Source organism: Bubalus kerabau, chromosome 1 (assembly GCF_029407905.1).
Source record: "Bubalus kerabau isolate K-KA32 ecotype Philippines breed swamp buffalo chromosome 1, PCC_UOA_SB_1v2, whole genome shotgun sequence".
Taxonomy (NCBI): domain Eukaryota; kingdom Metazoa; phylum Chordata; class Mammalia; order Artiodactyla; family Bovidae; genus Bubalus; species Bubalus kerabau.
Genome location: NC_073624.1, coordinates 7,518,420 through 7,546,212, shown reverse-complemented (window position 1 = coordinate 7,546,212; position 27,793 = coordinate 7,518,420). Strand labels below are relative to the sequence as shown.

Below are 27,793 nucleotides of genomic sequence, written 5' to 3'. Positions count from 1 at the left end.
TTAAAAAGATTGTATCATCGTAATCAATGTGTACTTATTACTCTGCATCTTCCCTTTTCTTGGTTGCATTTCACATGTGCATCTCCATGTGTGACATGTAACCTAGAAATGCCCAATGTAACCTAGATATTTATGGTCAGTGGCTTCATCCATCAAGGTGCCCGAGCTGGCTTGAGCTAAGTAACCCAGATATTGAACATAGGCCCATTTCTGGCCTTTAGTCCTGTGATTAGGGGCCGCCGTGCGTACCGCCATCACCATGGTTCCCCAGCTCCTCCTTCCTGCCTTCGGGGAAGCTGCTTGTGAGAGGCTGCCTGGGCATCTAGGGGACTCTGCCCAAACTGCATGCACATACAGCCCCCACTGGCACAGCCACCAGACCTCTGAGCCAGGAGACCCAGTGCGTGCGGACGATCCCAGCACGGCTGTCATGTGGGCCCTCTGGACGAGTCCAGGTTTCCGTGTGCCGCCCCTCCCCTGCCTCTGCCCCCCCACCCCAGCCGCCTGACCCAGCGTCCTGCTGATGTGGCCCCTGTGTGAGCCATGGGTGATGCTGCCAGCTGGACACACTGACTGTGAGTGGGGGTGCCACATAGACTGACTTTCCATGGCATGAAAATTCCCTAATGGCAGGGCCTTGCCTGGCCCGGTCTGTTATTTAGCTTTGAATTCCTTACAAGGTCTAGGCTGGTGCCAGGTATGCAGTGAGCAATCATTCACAGCCTTAGAGGCTTCGTACATTCGTGCATTGGAAGGGGTCTGACAGGAGCGAACTTCCGAGAATGAAATATCACACGGCAGGCAGGCACATTTGAGACAACTTCCTGCTGCCTCCCAAATCACACTCTGTGGGCACCTGCCCACTCACCACTGGGGTAAAGCCAGTCTGGCACATGAAAGTGTTCGTGGGCCAAGAGATGGTTAATGCGCCGACTTAGCCCCAGCCCCAGCCTGCGAGTCACAGGTCAAACTGAGGCAACCTGCACACCAGGTCCTCCATACTCTCCGCCCCCACCCCTCCAGGGTCACAGAGGCAAAGGGAACTGGGAGGATAAATAAACTGAATCTGTTATGAGGAAGGGGAACAGGGAGGGAAATGAGATTCCTGAAGTGCACCTTTATCAAAAGCTTTGAGCTTTGAGCCACATACTGTTTTTTGTATTCAATAATGGAAATTAATTTTTAATTTGGGGAAAGAACAAATAGTTTGGGGAGGGCTATTAGGGTGGATCACTTCATGGGAAATAGATGGAGAAACAGTGGAAACAGTGTCAGACTTGATTTTTGGGGGCTCCAAAATCACTGCAGATGGTGACTGCAGCCATGAAATTAAAAGACGCTTACTCCTTGGAAGGAAAGTTATGACCAACCTAGATAGCTTATTCAAAATCAGAGACATTACTTTGCCAACAAAGGTCCGTCTAGTCAAGGATATGGTTTTTCCTGTGATCATGTATGGATGTGAGAGTTGGACTGTGAAGAAGGCTGAATGCCGAAGAATTGATGCTTTTATTTTATTTTTTTTTATTTTTTTAAAATTTTATTTTATTTTTAAACTTTACATAACTGTATTAGATTTGCCAAATATCAAAATGAATCCGCCACAGGTTTACATGTGTTCCCCATCCTGAACCCTCCTCCCTCCTCCCTCCCCATAGAATTGATGCTTTTGAACTGTGGTGTTGGAGAAGACTCTTGAGAGTCCCTTGGACTGCAAGGAGATCCAACCAGTCCATTCTGAAGGAGATCAGCCCTGGGATTTCTTTGGAAGGAATGATGTTGAAGCTGAAACTCCAGTACTTTGGCCACCTCGTGTGAAGAGTTGACTCATTGGAAAAGATTCTGATGCTGGGAGGGATTGGGGGCAGGAGGAGAAGGGGACGACAGAGGATGAGACGGCTGGATGGCATCACTGACTCGATGGACATGAGTCTGAGTGAACTCCGGGAGTTGGTGATGGACAGGGAGGCCTGGCGTGCTGCGATTCATGGGGTTGCAAAGAGTCGGACACGACTGAGCGACTGAACTGAACTGAACTGAACTGATTAGGGTGAAAGGGGCTTCCCAGGTGGCTCAACGGTAAAAAATCCGCCAGCACAGGAGATGTGGGTTCTATCTCTGGATCAGGAAGATCCCCTGGAGGAGGAAATGGCAACCCAATCCAGTATTCTTGCCTGGGAAATCCCATGGACAGAGGAGCCTGGTGCACTACAGTCTATGGAGTCACGAGAGTTGAACACAACTGAGTACCACGCATACACACACACGTTGGGGTGGAAAAGAGGGTAACTGGGGAATAAGCTGGGGACTGTTGGGAAAAGGAGAGGCTTGAAGGCATCCTGACGTATCTGCTGTTTGGGCAAAATGGGATTTTGGAAAGTGGGGAAGGATGACATAGAAATCAGTTGCAAGTACGGGGAACCAAAGGCTTATTGCACCCAAACCAGAGTGTCAGAGACAGAACCAGAGCTGAAAGGAGCCGTGAAGTTCACCACATTTGGTGGTTTTGGAGCTGAGACTCCAAAGAGCAGTACAGCTTGTTCAAGATGCTACATGTGGAGGGGAGGAGCCCGATGACCCCCCGCCCCCGCCACCTCCCCAGCTCGGGCAAGGCTGGCATCGGTCTTTGTAGAGACTGCCAAACGGAATTATGGCTTCAACCTCACGTTCAAGTAAGTGGCCCAGGGACCACAGAGGCCAGTGAGAGGGCCAGGGAGGGGACTGTTGCAAACAGCCAATTGCTGCCCAGGCCCCCAGGCTGGGGCAGAGGCTGAGAAGCAGGACGGTGTCCCAGAAAGAGTCAGCCAATCTGCGGGGCCGCTCCCCTTCAGTGGTGCCTACTCTGCCTGCCTGCCAGTACCTGTCCGCTGGGCACCTGCCTCATCTCCCCCTCCCCTCCGTCCGTGAAGGCCAAAGGGATCTCAGGCTGCAGGTTTGTCCCTCCCCTTAGAAGAGCAGGCTTCAGGCTCTGCAGATAGCGTGCCCCAATTACCCATGCCACACGCACACCGTGTGCCTTGCAGGGCACGTGTGCATGTACACAGCCTATAGACCAGCATCAAAACACACCAACACCCCCTCGAGACTCACAAGCTCGCAGGTAAGTGCGTGACGCCCACTTGTGGGCCTGTGCTCGCCAACACAGTACATCCTCTGTGCCCAGCTGCCTGCGGCCGGGGTTGCGGGTCCCGCAGGGCCTGGCCTCTGAAGCTTCTCTGCCGAGTGGGCCTGAGTATGCAGTGCACGCTCACTGTGGGCGGGCAGCCAGCTCACTGTTCTCACCTGGCAGGCCCGGCTCTGGCTCCCAGCCTGGGGGAGAACTTCCCTTTGCAAAGTTAGATAACACCAGGCTCTCTGTCAGAGGATTGGCGCTGTGGCTCCACGTGCTGATGCTGGCGCCGGGCCAGGCCCGCCCTGCCAGGCAGCGGGAAGGGAAGGCCTGGCTGCAGCCGGAGCTGGCAGGTGGCCGAGCCGGGGGTGGACGGGCGGGCCGGGGCCCGTGCTGCCCATTGGCTGCCTCGGGCTCCCGCCCCGCCTGCCTCCAGAGCCTGCGGCTCTCCTGGGCCAGAGCCTGCCTCTCCAGCTGCTTCTAAACTCCCCCAGCGAGCACCTCCCGCCGGACCATGTCGAGCTGTGACCGGATCGGAGTGGCCCCTGCCATGGACATGCCGGAGGTCCTCAAGTCCCTGCTCGAGCACTCTTTGCCTTGGCCAGAGAAGAGGACAGGTAGGAACGGAGGTGGCCTGCAATGGCCAGCCACCCAGGTGCCCGAGGGGTGGGGGCCGCCGCGGGCACTGTGGCCACAGGCATCTCCAGGCTAGGGAGGGTCCTCAGCAGGGGTCTTCCCTTGGCTTCTTCCCCGGGCGAGGAAGGGCTGGGGTGTAGAGAGGGTCACGGTGGGGAGGGCCTCTGCCTCTCCGGGGCTGCACCCCCAGGCTTGCTGGCCCTGGGAAGCTGTGGCCAGCATGCGGCCACTGACAGGTGCGGGGCTCACGCGGGACCAGGACAGGACCAGAGGCCCCTGCTGAAGGAACGCTCCGGACACTGACGGCTTATTACGTTCCCCCCTCTGCGTGTTGGGGTGCAGGGGACCAGCAGAAGCTGTGGCTTCGGGCGGCCGGCCGCCTGTGTCCCGCAGGAGAGGCTGGCCTCCGGGCGCCTGCTTCAGCTCCTGCTCGCCGGAGGTGCTGGACCCGGCGATGGGATGGAGGCTGTTATGTAACAGGACCACAGGCTGGAAGCCCCGGTTCCTAGGATACCACAGGCAAACACGGGGCGAGGGAGCCTGTGGAGGAGGGTGTGGACTAGGGGCAGAGCCAGCAGCCGGCACCAGGTGTCTCCCGAGTCCCGCCTGAGAAACCCCAGGGCCACGAGAACTCTGGGGGCCAGCTGCTCGGGGCGCTCCCTCCCGACAAATATTTCCCCTCATCTCTTCTGTTCTGAGACGTCAGGTCTTCATTGCTCAAGCCCCAGGGGTGCCTTTAATGGAGCCCAGCTCCCCCTGGCTGCCAGAGCCTGACCTGAGTCCAGGTGGCCCTTCAGGGGACCTTTCTCAGGCCTCTCCCTCCCCTCCCCACACCTCACCTCCCCTGCAGGTACCTGATCCACCCCATCACCAGGTAGCCCTGGCTGGGCCCGCAGGCCCCACTTCCACGGGACCCTTAGCCCACTCCCAAATTCTATGGCCCGAGGACGCACACCACAGCCCCTTGCCTGGACACGCCTCTCAGGGAACCGGGCTCAGCAAGGGAGGGTGGCAGGCTCTGAGCACGGAGACACCGCCTGAGGGAGGGAGGCAGCGCCCAGAGCCTGTGGCAGGGTCCCCTGTGGGCTCTCTCCCATGGAGCTCTGGGCCCCTCGGACCTCACCCATCGGCAGTCTGTGCCCTCCCGGCACTCAGGGTCCTGGCTGCTCGCTGGGAGAAGCCCATCCCCTCCTGAAACTCACAGCTTGGCCTGGAAAAGAACCACAGCTGATGTTTTCTTACCATCTCTGAATGTCCTGTGTGGGGAGGTGAGGCAGGACGTCTGGATGTTAAGGGCTCCCTTCTTGGTCTGAGCTCTAGAGAAGGCAGGGTGGGCCTGTGGCCCAGGGCAGGCACAGGGGGCAGCTGGGCTGCTGGTGGGTCTGCGAGAACAGCTCCCACCTGGGCAGGGAAGAGTTCTTGGGGGCGACTCAGGGTGCAGCTCCTCAGACCAGGGCAACAAGGCTTATGAAGTGTGGCAGCAGCTGCTGGTTCCTGGATCCCACCTGGTCCCCAGAGCCCTGTGGAACGTCCTCATCAGTCACTGTGGATGGCAAAGTCCAGGCCCAGAAACCCGCCCCCCTCGCCAGGGTCTCAGGCAGAGCTTTGTCAAGAGCTGGGAAATTGACAAAGGACGGTGGGTCTGGTACAGCCGGGCTGGTCCATGGGAGACGGACCATCTCAGGCCACCTCCTGTCTCTTCTCCATGTGCCCTCTCACTGAGGGTCCGAGGCATGAGACCCTGACAGACTGAGAGATGCCGACAGGTGGATAAAATGACGGAGTGAGGATTGGAGACTTAAGGGAGCCAGTACACCCCACAAAGACCTCACTCTTAATACTGCCCTCCATCTGCTGTCGCCACTTTCCAAAGCTCCCAGAATCTCCAAATCTTTCATGAAAGTATCCACCTGAAGGCAGTGTACCTTGGTGAAGACAGGGCACAGGCCATCAAAGCTGGAATTCCCAGCCAGCAGGGAAAAAGTGTACTTGACCCTGGCACAACTCAGGGGTTAGGGCCCAAGTTGAAAATCTGCCTGTAACTTTATGGCCACCCCCAGATCCATGGTTTCACATCCTCAGATTCAACCAACCGCAGATTGGGTAGTACTGTATGTGTTTAGTGAAAAAAATTCACGTATAAGTGGAACTCGCATAGTTCAAACCCGAGTTGTTCGAGGAACAACCTGTGCTTTAAAAGTTCTTGACGAAGGGGCTTCTCTCCCCGTGTGCGTTCCTCATGCTGGCTTCAATCCCCCCGGGAGGAGGATGACAGAGGTCTGGTTGCCTCCTGTGCTTCAGCTCACGTGGGGGTCATGGGTCACGTGCAGAGCACACCTGGGGTCCAGAGGGAGGAGACATCCAAGGAGAGTCCTGGGGATGGTGAAACCATGCCCTCACAAGACCCTGCTCGCCCTGCAGACTGTGTTCAACGATGCTCCTTGAACCCCGACCGTGGGGCCTCTGGCTCTTGTTGCCCCTGGGCCTCCCTTCCCCCTCCCCAACTTCCTTGGGGTACAGACTTTCTCCAACAGAGCTGACCAGGCTCCAGACTCCCTGTCTTCAGGCTACAACCACCACCCAGTGGCCTGTCACTCTGGGCCACCCAGGCAACCAGCTTTCTTGCGGGCAGAGAAATCTCTGCCCAGCAAGAGAGTGGATCTGTGCCCCAAGCCTTGACTCAGTTTCCCCTCTGTCTGTGGGCCCTGTTCTTCCCGCTCCCCTGCCTGCCTTTTCTCCTGTGGATCCTCTCCCAGGAGGCATTCCGTTCCAGACTGCTCACCCTCCACTTTCTTCTCCAGTTTACAGAAAGACGCGGCTTCTCAAACCACATGGTTAGCACTTTTACTCCCCAACTCCTTGGCTGTGCTCAGAGGCTGGCACCTCATCTTTCTGCCAGCTTTGGCCACTCAGGCCTCCTTCTCAGGGAACCACGGAGCGTGAAAGCACACCGGAGGTGGAACAAGGCCTTCACTTTGAGCTGGGCAGGCGGGGTCCCCAGGTCAGGAGCTCTAACTGGAATCACTGTGGGCTACCCAGCAGGTATCCCTGACATGCCTCTTTCCATCCCCAATCTGTGAAAAGAATATCTGCTTCACAGGCTTGTGGCCAGGATTAAATGACATATCCCAGATGAAAGCGTTTGCAAACTGTGAAGTGCCACGCTGTTTTCTCTGCAAAAGATAAGCAGCAGCTGGGCCTGGTTAGGCTCCTTCCACGGACATCACATCTGCCGTCTGACCCTCACTCCCTCCTTTCCGTGGATATTCTCCTGGAAAGAAGTGGATGTGGCAAGGCTGTGGGCACACAAGCATGGCTGTCTCCATAGAAACACGTGCTGAGGTTCCTAGGGTCACGGTGCCATCAGCCCTGTGCCAAGCAGGACAGCCCAGCTGAGCTGGCTTGGTGGGACCTGGTGGGGCAGAAGCAGGGGTCTGGGTAACCTCCCGTTGGGGAACTGAGGTGAGCAGGAGAGAGGGTGGACTCAGAGCAGCCTGGGCTGTCCTGGGCTTGGCCTCAGTGATGGTCTATGTGGTCGCCTCCACTCCCAGCCTGGGGGAACCAGAGCAAGAAATCATGAAATTTGCTTCCATGGAAAAAGAGCCTGGAGAAGTGGCCTTACATGTACTGCACGTGTTATCTCTAATCCTTGTTGTGCTGTGCTGTGCTCAGTCACTCAGTTGTGTCTGACTCTTGGAGACTAGATGGACTGTGGCCCAACAGGCTCCTCTTTCCGTGGAATTTTCCAGGCAAGAATGCCAGAATGGGTTGCCATTTCTTTCCCCAGGGGATCTTCCCAACCCAGGGATCAAACCTGTGTCCCTTGTGTCTTCTGCATTGGCAGGCAGATTCTTTACCACCACACCACTTGGGAAGCCCCTAACCCTCACTACCATCTCCTAATGGTAAGGATACACACTCAGAGGACTGGCTACCCTCAGGGCCAGTATGCAGGCCAGCTTCTTCTCCACCTCCTGTGTCAGGGGCTTACCTTTCTTCTCTACCTGTCTCAATCAGAGAAATGTGAGAAACTCATTCTCACCCAGTGCCAGACACTGACAGCAGTGTCCAGCAATCCAGATGACTTTTGCATCCTAATGGGCCTGTCCCAAGGCTAGGTTAAGGGAATGAATCCTGGTTCTAATGGCCCGTTTCCCAGGTGTGGCTGGGAACTATATTCAGTGCTTTTACATTGCTATTGCTAAGTCACTTCAGTTGTGTCCGACTCTGTGCGACCCCATAGACGGCAGCCCACCAGGCTCCCCCATCCCTGGGATTCTCCAGGCAAGAACACTGGAGTGGGTTGCCATTTCCTTCTCCAATGCATGAAAGTGAAAAGTGAAAGTGAAGTCGCTCAGCCGTGTCTGACTCTTAGCGACCCCATGGACTGCAGCCTACCAGGCTCCTCCGCCCATGGGATTTTCCAGGCAAGAGTACTGGAGTGGAGTGCCATTGGCTTTTACATTACCATCTGTGAAACGGCTTTGCAAGAGAGGTGTGATTATCCATTCCACTGACCAAGAGACTGACGCTCAGAGATGGGAAAGCCACACAGTTGTCAAGGGGCTCCAACCCAGCTTGGCCTCCTTCTAGGCTCCTCCCTACCCACAGGCTTCCCCGAGGTCTCCAGAACCATGTCTCAGGGCAGCACCTCCCCAGTCATCCAAACATTCATCATGCTGAGTGCTTGCTAACGTGTGGCACGGGAGCGAGTGAGACAAACACTGCCCTGCTCGCCTGCTGTTTGCATTCCAGTGGGGAGAGAGACAGGGGGACATTTGAGCCAAGGCCTGGAGAGTGAGGAAGGGCCAGTTACACCAAGAACTTTCAGGCTGGGGGAACAGCACCTGCAAAGGCCCTGTTTGGGTCAAGAACGACACGTGTCTGAGGAATAAAAGGCCACTGTGGCTGCAGAAGGTGAATACATGGGAAAGGAGGAAGAGTGAGGTTAGAGAGACCCGCAAGGGGAAAGACTGCAGGGCCTTGAAGGTCATAAAGAAGAGTGAGGCCATCTTCTCCCTGACTACAAGGTCCCACCCTCCCCCAACTATTCTTGGGGAAGTGGCCGGTTGGGAGGAATGGGGTGTTGCCAGGGCAACCCAACATGGGATTGTAGTCAGAGATAAACTTCAGGTGAGTGCGTGTTATGCTCCCAAGTGCTATTCTCAGCAGTGTGCCTGAACTGCTCCTTTCCGTCTCAGGCTCAGAGAGGTTAAGTAACTTGCCCAAGGTCACACAGGAAGTAGTCTAAGCAAGAATCAGACCTACACGTTCCAGCTCCAGAGTCCACTCCCTACCAACACTGCCTCCACTGGAGAACCCTTAGCTCTCAGAAAGTGGCTGTTGAGACGTGGCAGAGCCTGGAGGTAAGAGTTTCTCTTTGGAAATACTACTCTTAGGGTGGATATCATTCTATATTTCTAAGCTGGGCAGTGGACAAAATGCAAGCCAAACAGGAAACTAAGTACTCTTAAGAGTACTGAGAGATGGGCAAGAGTTGGTGAAGGGCCTCCACCCACCACCTCTCCCCTAGAATACACTGAGACCATGGTACAAACCGCGGCCCAGAACTATGCAGCCACAGGTATGTGGGCTCAAGAGGAGGCAGTCATTGGCAAGGCCAGTGGTGGAGGACTTGCCATAAGGGTGGCTTTTATTTACTATTCTAGGTTTGATTGTGAATTAAACACAACAAGTGTTATTTAATGTTAGTAATGTTCCAAATGTGTATGACCTAGCTCTGGAAAGTTTTTGTTAGCCCTCCTACTGGCACCAACAACAAAGTAAGCCAACAAATATTTAGTGGGTGACTACCCTGAACAAAGCTTTGTGCTCTCCTGCATTTGGGATTGCAAAGCACACAGATAACTGGCCTTTGTTAGTGCTCAGTGGAAGCCTTCTCATCATCCTGCTCTTGCAGACACTAGGCTCATGTCACATTTTGCAGTAAGTCAGGAGAGAGGGTCATACTGTCCTGCAAGACGCTGACTATGAGGCCAAAGAGTCATTATGGGGTATCTGGCCAAAGGCTCCCATGCTGGAGTTTTAGCTCCTCTGAGCTTCAAGTTTAAATTACCCAAATTGGCATAATGGTTTCATGTAAGGCCCTTGTTCTGCATATGTTCAATTGAATTAAATTTTTAACTTGGGTTGGTTAGCAAGTTTCTGGAACACTGAAGAGTAGAATTTAAAGCCAGACCAGCTCTGGAAAATGGACATTTCATATCCCTTCTCAACTCTAGAACCCACCTTGTCCCCCCACCTCAAAGAATCCTGCTCCTCACCCAACACAGCCTGAATGAAGCGGAAGGGTGGAGGCCCACACAATCCATGCCATACACCATTCAGGCTGGCACTTGACATTGCTTCCCACACGTAATTCTCATAACCACCCTGTGAGGTAGGCAGATCCATTTCTGTTTCCAAGAGAAAAATACATGAGACTTAGGCAGCAGAAGTCACTTGTTTGGACAAGAGGTCAGGCAGCCACTGAGGAGGGTCTCTACCCAGGCCTGCATCTCATCCCCACAAAGTCACTGCTGCCCCAGGACCCCCACCTTCCTCAAGAAGCTGCTGCATTGAAACCCTAATACTTTAGAATACAAAGGTGCTACTTCACAGTTTTAACATCTTAATCATGTAACAACATGTTCTTTTCATAGAGTTTACTTCTTTGTCAGGGCTGTCTATGGAAATTACACTATGGAACACTATGAAACACTGTGGAAATTAGCTAACTGCTTCTCACACGTTTTCCTCCACTAAGAGGAGGGGCTGCAATGTTACTCCCACTTTACTGATAAGAAACAAAGGCAGAGAGAGGACGCTGTGGGTCTTCTCAGATCCGCTGGAGAATGAAGACAAGAACATAATGGCGCCCGCCTCCTGGATGGTGCTGTTGAATGCTGCCAGTCGGCAGCGTGGCTAACCCCCCAGCCTGCAAGTAAGCACGAGAGAGAACATGTTTATGACGTTCCTGCGGTGTTTGTGACACACCATTTACCCTGTGGTTATCCAGGGGAAAAAACCCTCTTTGGGGAGTGTCAGTACATGAACAGAGGACTAAATCAGAACAAAGTTTTAAAGCCCTAACCTGTTTACCCAGCTTCTTAACCTGCTTACCAGTGCCACTTGCCTGTTAGATCAGTTGCTCCAGGCTGGGTGGTAAATGAAGTGGGTATTATCCCTTTTGAATAACTGAAGATTTAAAAAAATTTGTTTAACTTTTTTTAATCTTAAAAAAAAAACCCTAAATCTAAAATCTCATACTACATACCACCTTTGTCATAAACAAATGTTACAACTTTCCACTGTTTTGTTACTATAAATCCTCCTCTAATACCTTAAGAATTTTTTCCCCTTCAATAGTGTCATATTAGCTATGAAAATATACATTTAACAGTAATCCAGTAAGTCTCTCCCTGGCCAAACTAGCCATTGTCTTTTTTAAACTCATACTTTTTTTCCTCATGCTTTGTTTTAATCAATTTCCCTGGACTGTCCTTTGAAATTTGTTTCTAAAAACCTCTAGGTCAGTTTATCCTAAAGATATCTTAGTTTAGCCACATAAAGAATTCCCACTAATAACAACTCTGCAACACAACAGATGTTCAGTACATAATTTAGTACTTTCACTAACTAGAGAGTGACATGGGCACTGTACCTCCTCTAGGATAATGGATACATCAAGCAGTGGATTTGTACCCATCAAGGGTAGCAAAGCTATGAAAACCATTTGTTTACTGCATGTTTGCAATTGTGCATTTTAGGACTTCCCTAGTGGCTCAGTGGTAAAGAATCCACCTGCCAATGTAGGAGACATGGGTTCAATCCCTGGGCTGGGAAGATCCCCTGGAGAAGGATTCTTGCCTGGGAAACCCCATGGACAGAGGAGCCTGGCTTGCTACAGTCCATGGGGTCACAAAAGTCGGACACCACTTAGCCACTAAACAACAAAACAAAAACAATTGTGTATTTTACATGAACTGGCTTACGCTAGCCTCACAAGGTCAGTCCTTCCCCATCTCTCTCAGACAAAGAATAGGAAACGTGGCCTGGAGAGATGAAGCAATAGGCTGGAGCTATCAGACTCAGAAAGTGATTATAGTCTAAGTAATGAGGCTATGAGAACTTGAATTTTGGAGTCAGGCTCTGTCACCTGTCCTCCACGACCATCCAGAGTTCCTTCAAATCTTTTGATTTCCAGGCTTGCTCAGGTGCCCAGCCTCTTTCTTCAACTGCCAGTACTGATTGTATCAGGCTGACAACTTTCAGCTAGCTGGGTGTCGCGATCACACACCTACTCTATGAATCAAGGACTGTGCCCTGCATCTCGCAGCCTCGCTCCTGGAAGGCAAGAGTCACTGGTCTCACAGGAACAAATAAACTCAAGTCACTGGTCTCATAGGGACAAGTAAGCCAAAGTCCCTGCCCTCTCAGGCAGGGAGTACCTAGTATTGTTTTGGTTCAAAGCAGGGTATGATTCCTGCTATCAAGAGGTACAAAGTTTGGGTGACCTGTAGGAGCAGGTTCCTAGAAGGACTCGGCATGTGTCCGCCACCCAACCTCACGTTTGACATTTGTACCCGCCGTTTCCTGATGAACTCCTAGGAAACATTTGCATATATTTTGAGAGGGAGGAATTGTGTGTGTGTGTGTGTGTTTTTCCCTAGGAAAAAGAAGGGAATGTCCTAGAGAGAAACAGAATTTCAGAGCTGTTTAGGACTTGAGATTTATCCAGCCCAAGCCCTACATTTTATGAACGAGGAAACAGGCTCGGGTGAAGCAACTGGATTTTCCCAAGGTCACAGGCTAGTTAAGCGCGAGGACGGAAGCGCGTACTCCCGCCCTGGCTCAGGGCCCAGGCCCTCTCTCTGTACCCGCGGCCTCAAGAATGCGCCCTCCACGCTAGTGTTTATCTGGCCGCCACGCCCGCACCAGAAACCCGGGATCAGGGGGTAGAATCTGACACCATCTTCAGCGGCAGCCAAGCCTGTTCCGTCCGTCATTACGTCCCTACGGGCGGGCAGGTCGCCGTCCCCGACCCTGCCCTCAGCCAACCTCTAGGTCGTGGGGTGGGGGAGAGGCTGGGTAAAGGCTGCGCTGTGAGTCCCGGTACCACGACCCTGGGCAGAGTCCCTAGAACAGAAAGGCCCGCCCCTTCCCTCCCCGCCGCAGCCCCGCACATGCTGCGCCTCGTGCACCGCCCCGGGCCCCGCCCCCCGCCCTCTATTGGCTGCTCCGCGCCTTCCTCCTGTCCCCCCGCTCCCCACGCGGCGGGACTCGGCTGCAGCTCCACGTGACCCGCGGAAGGGAGAGGGAAGAGGAAGGGGTAAACAGCCGCGGGGAGCCCTAGGGGTCTCTCTGATAGGCTACCTCCCCACCGGCATGGCCGCTGCCAGCCCCGCCTCCTCTGGGTGGCGCTTCCGGAAGGTGGCGAGACTGGGATGCGAGGGGAGAGCGGTTACAATGGTCCGAGAGAAGGGCAGGGGTTACGGCGAAGGCGAAAGCGTGGGTTGAGGGGCACGGGCTGTCGCCGGAAAGGGCCCCCTAGACCCAGGCCTCGGCAGGCGCCAATCAGGTGACAGCGAGGAGGACGGGGCGGGGCCTGCGGCCCTGCTTCTCACCTGGCCCCGCACGTGTGGCGTTTACCCTAGGGGCGGCCTAGCCAATCACGATCCGGAAGGCTGCGCCTGCCCCCGCCCCCTCTCGCGGGATGGGCCAATCCAAGGTCGCCATCCGGGGAAGCTGGCCTGGCTTTATGAATAATTAATAAGCCAGAGCCTGTCCGCCTGCGGGGTAGGGATGGATGGGGAGGTGGGGGGGCCTCTGCGCGCCTGCGCAGTAGCTGCCTGTGTCGGCAGCTGCGGCGGGTCGCACGGCTCCGTCCCATCTCGGGGGGCGGGCAGGCGGGCGGGGGAGGCGAGGCGAGGCGAGGCGCGCGCGAGCCGAGCGCGGGGCACGATGTCCGACGCGGGCGGTGGAAAGAAGCCGCCTGTAGAGCCGCAGGCGGGGCCGGGCCCGGGGCCGGGGCGCGCAGCCGGGGAAAGGGGCCTGCCGGGCTCCTTCCCTCTGGTCCTCAAGAAGCTGATGGAGAACCCCCCACGCGAGACACGCCTCGGTGAGGGGAGGCGGCGGTGGATGGGGTGGGGTAGGGGGTTCCGCGCTCCTCTGGGGGCGGGGTTTCTGCAAGGGCGGGGCCTTGTGAGGGCGGGGCCGGGGAGGTCGGAGATCCGGGTGAAGTGGTCCAGCCTGGGGGATGGGGCCAGGAAGGATTCATGGACGGGAGGGCGAGGCGAAAGGGGGTAGGAAGGGGTCGCGGATGAGCTGAGAGAGGCGGAGTCACATGGGGGTTGGTGGGGATGGGTGGGGGAGGGAGGCAGTCGTGTGGGGGTCGCGGGGAGGAGGTTCATTGGGGAGGGTCCGGAGCACGCGCGACGTGAAGGGATTACCGAGGAGGCTGATGGGGGTCGCAGCAGCTATTCCAGTGACACTCCAGGGCGCCTGCCCTGGGGACCCCTGCATCAGAATCACTTGAGATGCTTGTTTAAAATGCCCATTTCTGGGCCCCACCCATCACCCTTCACTGGATCTGCGGCTTCAGAGACAGGACTCTGCATTTTAAGGGGCACCACCCCACTTCTGTGATTCCACAGTCCGCTAAAGTTTGAGATGCCCTGATATACTGTAGCGAACTGCTTTCGTTTATGGCCGTCCTCCTCCCAGCGGGGAGGAGGACCTGCCTTCTTCACTGCGTGTGAGTATCCTCAGGTTCTGGGTCCTCACTGGAGATGTCTTGGAAATGAGTTTCAGGGCTGCTGCCGAGGTGGAGAGGGGTGTCAGGAGAAGAGACAGGAGGTGCCTTCTGAGGGGGAGATTGGGATGAAGGTAGAGGGATGAGGGTCAGAAAGAGGCCACTGAGGCCCTTTACCTGGTTGTTTGGGACTGACCCTGGACTTGGAGGCCACAGGGTTGGTCTTTGTCCTGTTTGCTGCTGTGTGTGCTCAGTCAAGTCCCCACTGTTTGGAACCACATGGACTGTAGCCCACGAGGCTCCTTTGTCCATGGGATTTTCCAGGCAAGAATACTGGAATGGGTTGCCATTTCCTCCTCCAGAGTATCTTCCCGACCCAGGGATCGAACCGGGTCTCCAGTGTCTCCTGCACTGGCAGGCAGATTCTTACCACTGGGCCACCTGGGAAGCCCTTGTCTTGTTTCCTAGGCTACAGAGGTCCCTGGGGCTTTTGTGGAAAGCAAGTTTGGCCTTGTTTTTGGTCTGAGAGCATGGGGTTCAGGGAGCAGCAGGAATACCACCTATAGTGGAGTTTCAGGGGGCACTGAGGTATGCTTTCCGTCTTCTGAGATTTGAATTTCCAAGAACCACTGGTGTCTTTCAGAGATTTGGGAAGGAATGGGCCTTCTGTGAATTACCGGTCTTGGGGAATTCATTTTCTTTTTAAAAATGCCATTTCTCTTCCTTTCTTGGGTGTGTTCTGAGACTCCCATCCCTATGGCTATCACGGTCGGGTTATAAATAGCTTCAGCACATTAGGTGAGGCCAGGCTCTCTCCTTCCGCTTCAGGACCTCATATGCACAGACCCTTTTGTTTATTTTTAAGGCAATGCTTTGTTCCAAATCTGGGGCTGAGGCAAGCTGCCCCGGGACAGGTGTGCAAATCTGTCAGGTTCTGTCAGATTACCGACTAATAACCATCCACAATAATAATTCCACCTTACATTTGCAGAATTCTTCCAGAGCCCCTTGACATAATCTTATTCAGTCTTCTGCAGCCGTCCTATATGGTATTACCCCACTTCTCAGATGAAGAAAGCAGAGGCTCAGAGCGGTGAGGATGTTTCCTTAAGGTCACGTCACCAGTCCTTACATTGTATCACTGGTAACCACTGATGAACATCTCCTGCAATTAAAATTCCATCTTATAAAAACACTCATTAACAGTGTGCTTAATTGCTTAGGCCAGACAAACCCTGGAACTTGGTACTAGTTCTCCAGTATGTCTGTCTCCTCCCTTCTTCCTCTTTTAATCCCCACGACCCCCACCCAACAGGAATCTCAGTCATCTCTGAACAGAATGTAGAGTCAGTGTCTCAGGGAAGGAGAACAGGGAGGCCATCTGGCCCACCCAGCCCACCAAAGCTTGGCTTTCTTACTTCCCGTTTGGTTTTAAACCAAAGCCTGGTACAGAAGGCAGTTGCAAGAATTCGAGTTACTTTGTATTAGTAGCCATGACCAAATTCTGTTTGTCAAAACCTCCACCTTTTCACTGGGTGTGTCCATTTTTATTGAACCAACAAGCTGCTTTTTGGCTGTCTGAGGTCTAGGCATCCATGCATGACTGGTTTACTTCCAACATAATTGTATTTGATTTCTGTTTCATTTCAGAAACCAGAGTTCAAATTTGTCGCCCTCAATTTGAAAACCCATTATGAGCTTGTCATGATCTTATCTCCCACTTCCCTCATTTGCCTCCCTGTCACTCTGATTTTCTTCCAACCTTGTCACATTTTCCTCTTTTTTTCTCAATTTGCCTTTTCTTGGATATCCATCCACGTGTATAACTTTCGGGCTGAGACAGTTAGGTGGGTTCATGTCCCCACTGATTGATTAGTTTTGCTTTGAATGGGAGCATTCTTTCTTCTACAGCTCCATGCGTCTCTTTCTTCCAAAAAAAGCCTGCCTTAAGTCTTTGCTCATTCAGGGATAAGCAAGTGGTCTCTGGAAATGGTTGCTCTGAAAAAGGTCCTGAAAACACAGCTCCAGGCCCTCTCTATTTACAAACCCAGCCTTCTTCATTCAGTATACTCATCTTCCTGGGGTCTGCTGTCTTGGCTGCTCCTGTATTGGTCCCCATAATCTAGAAATGAATCAAACACAATCCCTTCCCTGAGCAAGCTCACTGTAATAATGAATGCCTGGGGTGTGCCAGGAGCTCTACAAGACACTTTCAAATGTTACCTCTAGTCTTCACCAAAGAAGGAGCTTTATCCTTACTTACAGTGGAGGACATTGAAGCTGAGAGAGGTTAAATAACATGGCTAAGGTCACACATCACTGCAGTGGGTGGCAGGCAGGGTGGGACAGGACAGAAGAACAAGCAAGTTCTTGGCCTGAGGAGTCAGCCCTTTCCTAAGATAGCAGGATCAGAAACCCCATTCCCCGCCCCCTGACCCCCGCCGATAGCCTCTCTCCAGCAGATGATAATCCCACAGCCCGTTCTGAATTAACCCTGGGACTACATCAGGCCTCAGAGCTGATGGCGAGCATCCTAGGAAGCCCAGGCATGGATGTGCAGCACATGAGGGTATGCTGCCATCTCTAAAGGAGACCAGTGGTCCTGGTTCAAGCACCAGGTTATAACTGGAGAATAATGTGGGCTCTTGAAATGCATGCATGGATGGATCAGGACTCCGAGAGAGGTGGCTCTGCCCTGTGAGGCTCACCACGTGCCTCCTGGGGTTGAGTTACTCTCTCAAGAGATGTCTCATCACAGATTTTGTGTCTACAGATAAGGAAAAGGGGAAGGAAAAGCTGGAGGAAGACGAGGCTGCAGCAGCCAGCACCATGGCCGTCTCAGCCTCCCTCATGCCGCCCATCTGGGACAAAACCATCCCGTACGATGGCGAGTCTTTCCACCTGGAGTACATGGACCTGGATGAGTTCCTGCTGGAGAATGGCATCCCCGCCAGCCCCACCCACCTGGTGCAGAACCTGCTGCTGCCGGTGGCTGAGCTAGAAGGGAAGGAGTCAGCCAGCTCCTCCACGGCGTCCCCACCATCCTCCTCCACCGCCGTCTTTCAGCCCTCGGAAACCGTGTCCAGCACAGGTTGGTGATGAGCCTTCGGGCAGGGCCACCTGCCTCATCCAAGGAGATCCACTTCCCAGGGGGCTGCGTGGTCCCATTGGACCTACCATGAGCAGAAGCCCTCTGCTCCCCCACCCTTCAGCACAGTCCCCCACGGCTGGAGATAAAAATAGCCATCCCCTCAGCGGCAGCCGGAGCCTTCCTGTCTTTGGTTGCTGCAGATGGTCAGCCCAGTGGAGTGAGCAGTCCCAGTTGGAGGCTTCATAGGCTAGCAGTGCCATCCTGCCTCTCCGCAGTACTGCTCTCTGCCGCCGTGTGCACTTTGCCTCAGATTCTTAGGAAGCTCAGGCAATAATAATAACAACAGCAAACATTTATTTAACATTTATTCTGTGCCAGGCACTAACACATAATCCTCACAAAACCTCCTTATGAGATTGATACTTTCATTCCCATTTTATTTTATTTATTTAGCTGCACTGGGTCTTGGTTGTGGCACGTGAACTCTTAATTGCAGCATGTGGGATCTAGTTCCTTGACCAGGGATCAAACCCAGGCATTGGCAGTGTAGAGTCTTAGCCACTGGACCACCAGGGAAGTCCGCTGTTACCCCCATTTTCTAGGTGAGGAAACTCAGAAGTTAGGTCACTTGCCCAGGGTAACACAGCTGATGGGAAGTGGAGGCAGCACTTGAACCCAGGATGTCTGACTGTTTAGCCAGGTACTTCTCAGGCACTACCACGAAGAAGGCATTTCCACTGCCAGGACCAATACCATCTTTGGGATTCCTGCTTCATCCTCTTGTCCTTTTTCTGTTTTACCTCCAGTTGGTTGGTTTTCATGCCCCTGGGTCATGAACCCATCAGAGCAGGCATGGTCCCTGTTTCAGGGGCTCTGCAAAGCTTTCCACAGGCTCAGTTCAAGGTGTATAGGCAGATGTCTCCTGGAAAAGACCCCAGGAGCTGGTGTGGAACCCAGGAAACCTGCACCCAAGGAATTCTCATGCTCTATTTTTTTTCTTTTTATAATGGAAAAATGTTCAAATATGAAAATGAAGGGTTGCTATAATGAACCTCCAGTAACCATCACTCAGGTTCTGTAGTAATTAGCTCATAACCAGTCTTGTTTTCTATAACCTCCTTCATTCCCCTAACCTGATTATTTTCAATCAAATGTATATATAAAGTATAGTTTTTTTAAGAACAGAAATACCAGTTTTACATCTGAAATGGACAGTAAATCCACCAGCATTCAAATTTCCAAAAAGTTGTCTCATAAATGTTACTGTTTTACAGTTTGCTTGAATCAGGAGCCAAATGAGACCCACACATTTCAGTTAGTTATGTGTCTTAAATCTCTTGTAGTCTGTGGGGTCTCCTTTCCTTTTTATTTCTCTGCAGTTTGTTGAGGAAGCTGAATTGTTTGGCCTGTAGAGTTTCACACATGCTGGATTTTCTGGTTATATCCCTTTACTGCCTTTTAACATGCTCCTCTGTCCCTCCTTTCTGTGCTGTAAACCATTCAGCTTCAGAGGCTTCAGCTGATTCCAGCTGAATTCTTGTTTGAAGGCAGCTCATTTTTGTGCTGGTCAGGTTATCCTGAAAGGCTGGTTCCGTGTGTGGGTAGGGGACAGAGCTGGAAATGAGCCCTCTTCTTATACCTGAGGCCACCTAGGTGGAATTTCCCTCTGATTTTGTGTTTAAGTAGACCTTAATGAAGTGTGGCATCCAGAGGTGCCCCTATCATAGGTGCACCACTCGATGAATCTTCAGAGTGAGCCCGCCCATGTAACTACCCCCCATTCAGGGCAGAGAACAGTCGGTATTCTGGAAGTTCCTCCTGACCCCACTCAGTCCTCACTCCCCAGGGGTAACCACCATCCTTATTTCCATCACCAGAGATTCATTTTGTTTATAGATGAACATTCTGTAAATGGAACTGTATATTATGTTCTCTTTTTCTTTAAGTAAATTACATTTACAAGTTCACATTTATAGCTTCCTATAGCTAGCTTTATAGTAACATACAAATCATGTGGGCATCAGTGACTAAAAATAGATTTATAGAACATACTTATGGACTACTCCCGTGACAGAAAAACCATGATACAAATAAAGTAAGATTTATACTGAAGTTATACATGTGGTAGAAATGAAACAGTTCATTTTTCAGTTCCTCTGTAATAAGTAGTCTGTATGCTTTCGTGACTAGCTCCTTTCCTCAACTCCGTGTATGAGAATCATCCATGTTGTTGCCTGTAGCAGAGCTGTATTCATTTTTTGTTGCTGAATGGTATTCCGTGTTTTATTTTGCCTCACTATGCGGCATTTGGGATCTTAGTTCCCACACCAGGGATCGAACCTGTGCCCCCTGCAGTGGAAGCACAGTCTTAACCGCTGGACAGCCAGGGAAGTCCCTCCAAGTTGTATTGCATGGCCACACCACAGTTTTTACCCACTCTTTAGTGGATGGACACAAGAGATGTTTCCAGGTCGGGGTTACGCCTAATAGCACTGCCATGAACATTTGTGTGTGAGTCCTTTTTTTGCTTTTAATTCTTATTTTGTGAGTCTTTGTATGCATTTTCTGTTGGGCATTTTCCGAGGAGTAGAGCAGCTGAGTCATCAGATACCCAGTGTTCGATGGGAAGGATTCTGACTTGCACCTAGACTCACTCTAGATTGTTTCAGGACCACCTGCCTCTCTGTCTTTCAGAATACTCCTTGGAAGGGAAGCCTGAGTTGCACCCAGTCAGCTTTTTGTAGATGTTTCCAAATAGGATACAAAGTGGCTGTTGCCATTTATACTCCCACCAGCAGTACAGGGGCGGTCTAGTGGCCAGGCTTTGGTACCTTGGCTGTTGGTTGTTTATTCCTATAGTTACCATGTTGGTCCCTGGCCACTCACTCTTGACACTCAGCCCTGTTTGTAATTAACCTGTCTGATAGGATACAAGTAGTTTATATGCACAATCCAGTTAAAACCTATGTCTGATCATGTCACACCTCTGCTCAGAACCCTCCAGTGACTTCTTTCACCTCAGGGGACAGTCAAAATCAGTAACACTGTTGGCGTCCGGACCAGATGGTTTTGCTGGGGGTGGAGAAGGGCTGTCCTCACACCGCAGCCTGTGTAGCAGCATCCGTGGCCTCTACTCGCCAGATGCCAGTGGAACACACCCCTCCACCCTCACAGGGTCACGTGTCCCCTGCAGAACAAACCTGACTGAGAACCACTGCTTTACTGGGATTAAAGGTCCTACGCTCTCTGTCCCTATCCTGTTACTCCTCGCTCTTAGTCACCCCAGCCGCAATGGCCTCTGCCCTTCTCAAGTCTCCCAGTACTTGCCTGTGCACAGACCATGCCCTTGGTGTTCACTCTTTCTGAAATGTTCTCCCAAATATCCACATGGCATCCAACACTTCTGTATGGACGTTTGTAATTTATCTTATGTAACGTCATCCTTCCCCATAGGATAACATTCCATGAAGGCAAGGATTTTTGTTTTGTTCACTGCTTTGTCTTTGCCAGGACAGTCCTTGGCATATAGTAGATGTTTAATAACGGGGGAGCCTGGTGGGCTGCCGTCTATGGGGTCACACAAAGTTGGACACAACTGAAGTGACTTAGCAGCAGCAGCAGCAACGTATCTATTGACTGAATAATTATTTTGTGTCCTCTTATAAGTAGCATTGAGCAAGTAGGCCAAAGGTATAGATTTTAAAAAAATAACTTATCCCTAATAACACATAAGATTTGAACAGGGTTTTGCTTTTTGTTTTTTTGGCCAGACTTAAATTTTAGTTTATTTACCATCCATGTGATCCTAGGAAAACCTTGTCATTTCTCCAAGCCTTGGTTTCCTCATCTGTAAAATTAGGTTAACACCCGTCTCCCTTTCAGAGTTGTCATGAGACTGAATGAGCACAGCCACTGATTCGTCTCAAGGGGATTCAGAAATGGAAGCCATTTCATTATTCAGTCTGTGTCCCTAAACCATTATAGTTCCTGGTGAGATTCAGCTGCTTCTCATTACTTGAGAACTTGAAACCACAGGAAGTTAAGGGGGTATAATGATTTAATGTTTTGCTTAACATTTCTGGGGGGAAATACAATTGGAAAATCTTGTCTTTTTCGAAGGCCCCTGTTTCCTTTTGAGCATTTTGTTCCTAAAGGGAAGAATTCTTTCCGTGTTTGCGTTGTTGAATTGAATCACATATGCCAATCTGGCTTGTGAGGGGCCGGTGCTCTTACAGATTTTCTTCCCTCCAAGCAGCAGTCGCTTCTGTGACCTTGAGATTCAAGTAGGTGTCTGGGTATGTGACGTGAGCCTTGGCTATTTAGTGAGTCTAGGCTTTTTCAGGACCACCTGCCTCTCTGTCTTTCAGAATCCTCCCTGGAAAAGGAGAGGGAGACCCCCAGTCCCATCGACCCCAACTGCGTGGAGGTAGATGTGAACTTCAATCCCGACCCTGCCGACCTGGTCCTCTCCAGTGTGCCCGGCGGGGAGCTCTTCAACCCTCGGAAGCACAAGTTTGCTGAGGAAGACCTGAAGCCCCAGCCCATGATCAAAAAGGCCAAGAAGGTCTTTGTCCCTGATGAGCAGAAGGTAACTTGGCGCATCTGCAGTGGTGAAGGTGCAGCGTGGGCTCAGGGGTCAAGGGGCTTTCCCCAGCTGCTGTTCAGTTTCCCCGGGAGGACCCGCCCTCCTTGGGGACACATCGAGAAAGGCGTGCATTCAGAGCTTTGGGCCACATCCCGCAGCAGTTGAGAGAAAGGCATTTGGGTGGCGTTTGGCCCCAGCTTGACTCCCTGCAACATCTCTTTCCATTCTAGTTGCCGGCTATGCCCGTGCTCCCACTTCCCTGGCTTCAGCCCAGCCCCTGGGCAAGAGCTCAGTTGGCCACAGAAACCGGGATTGAACAAGCCCTCACTTTGAAGGACAAAAGATAGCTGTACATTGCCATGACAGGGATGAGCCAGCAGCCTTCAAGCTGATGGTTTTATAGGAGCTGGGATGGGAGTTGTTGTTCAGTCACTAAGTTGTGTCCGACTCTTTGCGACCCCATGGACTGCAGCACACCAGGCTTCCCTGTCCTTCACCAACTCCCGGAGCTTACTCAAACTCAGGTCTGTTGAGTTGATGATGCCATCCAACCATCTCATCCTCTGTTGTCCCCTTCTCCTCTTGCCCTCGACCTTTCCCAGAATCAGGGTCTTTTCCATTGAGTCGGCTCTTTGCAACAGGACTGGGAGGAGAGGAGGATTTTGTAGTTTTTCCCTTCCCCACTGAGAAAAACTCAGAAAAGGGACTTTTCTCCTAAGCTTTATAGAGTCAGGCAGACCTCAGGTTCCTCATCTGTAAAATGGGAATAACCATACCTGCCTCTTGAGAGGTTTCTGAGGCTATTACAATAATAACGATGAAAATGGTAAACCTTTATGGGGTCCTTACTATAAGCCAGGCATTGGTATAAGCACCTTGTACATATTAACTCTTCTAATTCTCAGGCAACTCTGAGGTAGTTACTGTAATTACCCCCCATTGTAAAGACGAGGTGGGGAGACATTGTGAGGTTAAGGAACTTGCTCGGTTCCACTGCTAGAAAGTGGCAGAACAAGATGTGAACTCCGGGAACTGGAGTCAGGGTGCAGACCCTCAGCCACAGCCTAAGTGAGGCAGGAATACAGACAGTGCTGTATGTTGGAGCAGCAGAGAGAGACCACTGGTAAGAGGAGGGCCCATCCTTCCACCAGTGGTCCCACTTGGATTCTGTGGGGTCTGTGGATAATGCTCCCTGGGTGTAAGGGCTGGGCCCTTGGGAGTCCCCAGGTCCCAGCTGCACCATGTGGGTTAAAAGAGGAATCGGTGTGGGTGGGGTGGAGTGCTGGCAGGAGGGGAGGGGTGGGTTCTCTCTTGGGAAAGAGGAGAGACCCACCAAAGACGCTTCCCCACAGGACGAGAAGTACTGGACGAGACGCAAGAAGAACAATGTGGCAGCCAAGCGGTCCCGGGATGCCCGGCGCCTGAAGGAGAATCAGATCACTATCCGGGCAGCCTTCCTGGAGAAGGAGAACACGGCCCTGCGGACGGAGGTGGCGGAGCTGCGCAAGGAGGTGGGCAAGTGCAAGACCATCGTGTCCAAGTATGAGACCAAGTATGGGCCCTTGTAACACGCACCCCCGCCGGGGCGCTGCCTCACTTCAGACCTCTGCCCGGGGCCCCTGAAACCCACCCCTGCGTGGAGACTTATGACTCGTCGTGGGCGCATGGCGGCGCACCTGCCCCGGAGCCTTCACGTTCAAGCTTCATTATCACACACGACCAGTGCGGCGACTTCCCTGGGGGCCAGCCTCCTCCCTGGCGGGACTCGAGAGAATCTACGAGGCGGTGAATCAGCCTTCGTCTCTGTCCTTGGCTGTCGCAGCTGGCCCAGGAGGGGACCTCTGGAGCACAGGCCTTCCTCTCCCAGGGGGCCCAGGCTTCCGTGACTCTTCCTCTTCTCCAGCCTGGGCCGAGCCAGGCCCGTATCTGCAGAATGAGTGGTGATGACTGTCGCCCTTACATCTTCTCAGGTAGCTGGGTGCATTTCTAGGCAGGGCGGGTCTGTCATCCTCCCCAGAAAGTCTTAGAGAGAGAAGCCTCTGTTCCCATCTTCCTCAGAGGTAGAAAGACATGCCAGCTCCTCTGTAGCATCCGTGTGGGCACCAGGCCATGGGGGCGTGGTCTGTACGCAGCCGGGGATGACCTTTGCATCTGGGCCTACAGCAGAAGGTCACCCAGCGGTTCCTGGTTCCCTGACCCCGTTTCTCTGTGGCTCGAGGCTTGGGAGGAGGAGGCCCTGGTGAGGGGCTCCCTGTGCGTTCCATCCACTACTGGGAGAGACTCCCAGGGTGGTGGTCTCTGCGCCCTGGTCACCGTGCTCATCTACTCTTCTCCGGGGCACTCATGGAGGCTGCCTGAGTCTCCTTTGTCCCACCAGACTGGGCCTCTGGGCCTGCTGTTTTTCCTCACCCAGTGATCAAGCTGAGATCTTGGATTTTACCTGAAAAGTCCCCTCATCTGGGAAGCTTAACTTCCTGGAGCGGAGACGCACCTTCTGCATGGTGTTCAAATACCTGGCCTCCACGGCCCCTCCCACCCTCCCCCAGCACCGCGGGTGGAGAGCCGGGCATGTTTCTCTAGAAGCTCCCGTTCTTTCTTGCTCTGCTTTCTCGTGCGGGCCATGCCCGAGCCCGCTCTCCCCGAAAAGCAGAAGAGGGCTTCCTGGTTCTCACTTCAGGATCCACCCAAGTGTGAGCAGCCTAGAGGGCGTCCCCGGGCAGGGCCCCGGTCACCGGGTCCCACCCAGCTCATATGGAAGAACAGGCTCCTGGGACTTGGACATAGGCTAGAAACCCCTCCATCCGGGTCCTAGGAGACGGCCAGCTGTGCAGGCCCGGCCAAGGCGTGGGTGGAGGGGCCAACCTCGCAGCTGCTCCTTCCTCTCATGTCCGGCTGGACTCATCCTTCAGTTCTGCCCGGAAGACTCGTTACAGACATCCGCAGAACCCTCTGCTCGCTGTGGTCAGCCGGGCACCTGGAGATGGGTGTATTTATTTGCTCAGGGCGGGCAGCCTGTGGTAAGGAGGGGTCAGAGGTGACAGGCACACTTTTGTCGCGTTCACCACTGGTTTTATTTAAAGTGGTGGCTCTGAGTCCTGGGCCTTGACCCCTAAAGACTTTTTATAACAGATGTTAAGAGCAGGGGAAGCCATCCACTGGCTGTGGACCACACCCCAGGGGAACACACGGCCCTCCAGGGACCTGCACCCCCACCTCTCCAGGGGACTTGACAAAGGTCCCCGAGGCCGAGGGATGTTGGTGCCCCTCCCCCCTCCCCCCGACTTTGACTTCGTGGTTCTATGAAAACCATGTTAACACTTTCCACTCTTATAACCACAGCAGGGCAGTTGCATCCAGCATGTCCGTGTCCTGCCCTGGGCAGCTCGCCCGCCCGGGCACTCTCGCTCTGGTCTGGCCACCCACCCAGAGGGCACTTCTCATTTTGTTATTGGGAGAAGAGCCACCAGCTTAAAAGCTCTTCATTTTCTTTGGCCAGAAAGTGTATGGTTTGTGTTTTCTCGGTTTTTTCCCCCCCTCTAAGGGATGGACATTTAGTCTCTGGGTGGCGTCCACTCTCCGACCCCAGCAGGTGTGGTGATGGCCTGCTGTCTCTTCTCTCTGTCCCACTTTCTGCCTGTCTGGGTGCCCTCCCCTTGCACCTCCCCCAACCCTCCCCTGCCCCCCCAGGCAGTGGGTGTCTGGTTCCTTCCCAAAGTGCTCACTTGGAAAGAGCGTGGCTGCTGGCCTCTTCTAGAAGAGCCCCTTCGAGTCAGGAGTCTGGTGGGGACAGGAAGGAGAGGTCCGTGGAGATTGACATGCTGGGGAAAAGGGTGCTCAGGTAAGCGTGTCTTCTTAGTCCTTGCAGGAGAGGTGGTGCCTCCTCAGTTTCCATCGTGGAGTTGGGAGTCTTCTTGACTCCCTGTTGGGCCCTCTCCATCTTAGGGCTAACGGCCAAAAACTGAGGCTCCTGTCCTCATGTCTTTGACACCCTCTGCAAAGCACCAGAGACGAGAGACGCCAGTGTGAGTGGCTTTCCCTGGGCTTGCAGTGGGCTGGGACGGGCCATCCCTTCCTAAGCACCCCCTTTCACCTCAGTTGCAGCCTCCGAACAGACAAATCATGAATGAGCTGGAATGTTGCAAGAATATGCATATAATAAATGTATTTGTAGACATAGAATACGTATATATTTAGGGAGAGCTTTCACAGTGACCAGCAGTCTTGTGGAGGACCCGGGTAACTCTTACCTTGGCCCAAGGCAAAGGGTTTGCCTGTCTGGGGCCTGAGGTTGGGGAAGGCACGTAGCAGTGACCCTTGACTCGGGGTAAGCATCGCCCTGGTCAGGGGGGACCTGATGTGGCCCTGGCAGGCAGCGTCTGCAGTCGTCCAGTCAGAGGTAGGGTAGCAGGCGAGGGGGCCAGCTGACAAGGGCTGCTCTGTGCTGGGCAGCTCTCCATCCGTGACCCTGGGAGCAAAGGGCTCAAAGCCCCCTGGTTTTCATGGCAAAGCCCTACCACCCCAGAGCTCCTTTAACATCTGTTAATTAAGTGCAATAAATTTTTCTAGAAAATGGCAAAGATGACTTCCAGGTGGATATTGCTGTCTTACAGTGTTGGGGACGCCAGAGCACCACTTGGTTTTATTTTTCTAAGTGCATGTGATGTGACAGAGTGTGTGGGGCTCTGCGCCCTCCCCCGGGAGCTGGCATTCCAGCAGGCCCCTCTCTCCTTCACCCGTGTCGGGGAAGGAGGCACGGCGCAAACCCCTTCTCCCCGGCCGGCGCGGGGCAGATGCGGAGCGTAGCCCACTGGCCTTATGTGCGTGTGTGCGTGCGAGTGTGCCACTGCTGGTGGGCCCGAGTGACGCGGCGGGAGGGAAGCCGGGAATGTATCCTTTTCAAACAAAATTAAATATTTTGAGACGAGAATCACGGGGCTGTCTTTTCTGTCCTCCTTCCCACGTCAAGGCTGAGCCGCCCGAGCCAGTCTGTGCCTGTTTCTTCACGTGTCAGGTGGAAGTAATCCCTGCCCCCTTAGCCACACAGTTCATGAGAAGGGATAAGTGCCGGGCCCCGGAATCGTCCTCAGCAGTTAGAACAAATGAAAGTGCAGCACGGCTGCTTGGAAGGCCAGGGAACTGCTCATGAGAAGTGTCCCCAGACAGAATCCTCAACGGTGCTCGGAGGGGGATTCTTGAGGTTTTCCTTGTTTACTTTTGCCACATTTTCTGTCTACACCATGAGACCGTCACAGTTAAAAGACAAGGTTAAACACGGTGCAGCTGTCTGCTGGGCACTGGAGCTGTCGGGCCGAGCCACTCAGCATTGGCGTCCCCAGGTCCCCTGCTCAGGACAGGCCCAGGCTCCTGGGGTGGGGGCAGAACAGGGTGTCCCACCCTTGGCCGTGCTCACTGCCAACTCCACCGCCCTTCCCACATCTCCGCCCACTCTTGATGCTGCATCTGCTCCGTCCTCGTGTGCGTGCCTGGAGCTGGTGCCTGTGTGCGGCCATGGCCGTTCTCCCTGCTTCCCATGCTGCACGCCGTTCGTACTCCTGTGGTTTAAGGGACCGGTAATCATTTCATTTCTAAGAGGAAAAAACCTATGTTTGGAGTTTGGAG

At 53.1% G+C, this 27,793-nt stretch overlaps 1 protein-coding gene across 2 annotated transcripts; it reads left to right on the top strand.

Moving 5' to 3' along the window:
* Nucleotides 1–3,576: 3,576 nt before the first annotated feature.
* On the top strand, nucleotides 3,577–27,100 carry TEF (TEF transcription factor, PAR bZIP family member). Of its 2 annotated transcripts, none has more exons than XM_055566396.1 (4): nucleotides 3,577–3,726; nucleotides 17,272–17,589; nucleotides 21,957–22,177; nucleotides 23,527–27,100. In XM_055566396.1, exons 1-4 carry the CDS (start codon nucleotides 3,624–3,626, stop codon nucleotides 23,740–23,742), a joined length of 858 nt encoding a protein of 285 aa, XP_055422371.1. In that variant the 5' UTR covers nucleotides 3,577–3,623; the 3' UTR covers nucleotides 23,743–27,100. The 2 variants fall into 2 exon arrangements, with proteins under 2 accessions (XP_055422371.1, XP_055422369.1); XM_055566394.1 differs by lacking the exon at nucleotides 3,577–3,726 and adding an exon at nucleotides 13,590–13,865.
* Nucleotides 27,101–27,793: the final 693 nt, after the last annotated feature.

Bases quoted from the DNA above. Each gene is read 5' to 3' on its own strand.
- TEF (XM_055566394.1), top strand. From the start codon at position 13,709: ATGTCCGACGCGGGCGGTGGAAAGAAGCCGCCTGTAGAGCCGCAGGCG. The intron at 13,866-17,271 runs GTGAGGGGAGGC...TTGTGTCTACAG, and splicing joins CCCACGCGAGACACGCCTCG to ATAAGGAAAAGGGGAAGGAA. The intron at 22,178-23,526 runs GTAACTTGGCGC...GCTTCCCCACAG, and splicing joins TTGTCCCTGATGAGCAGAAG to GACGAGAAGTACTGGACGAG.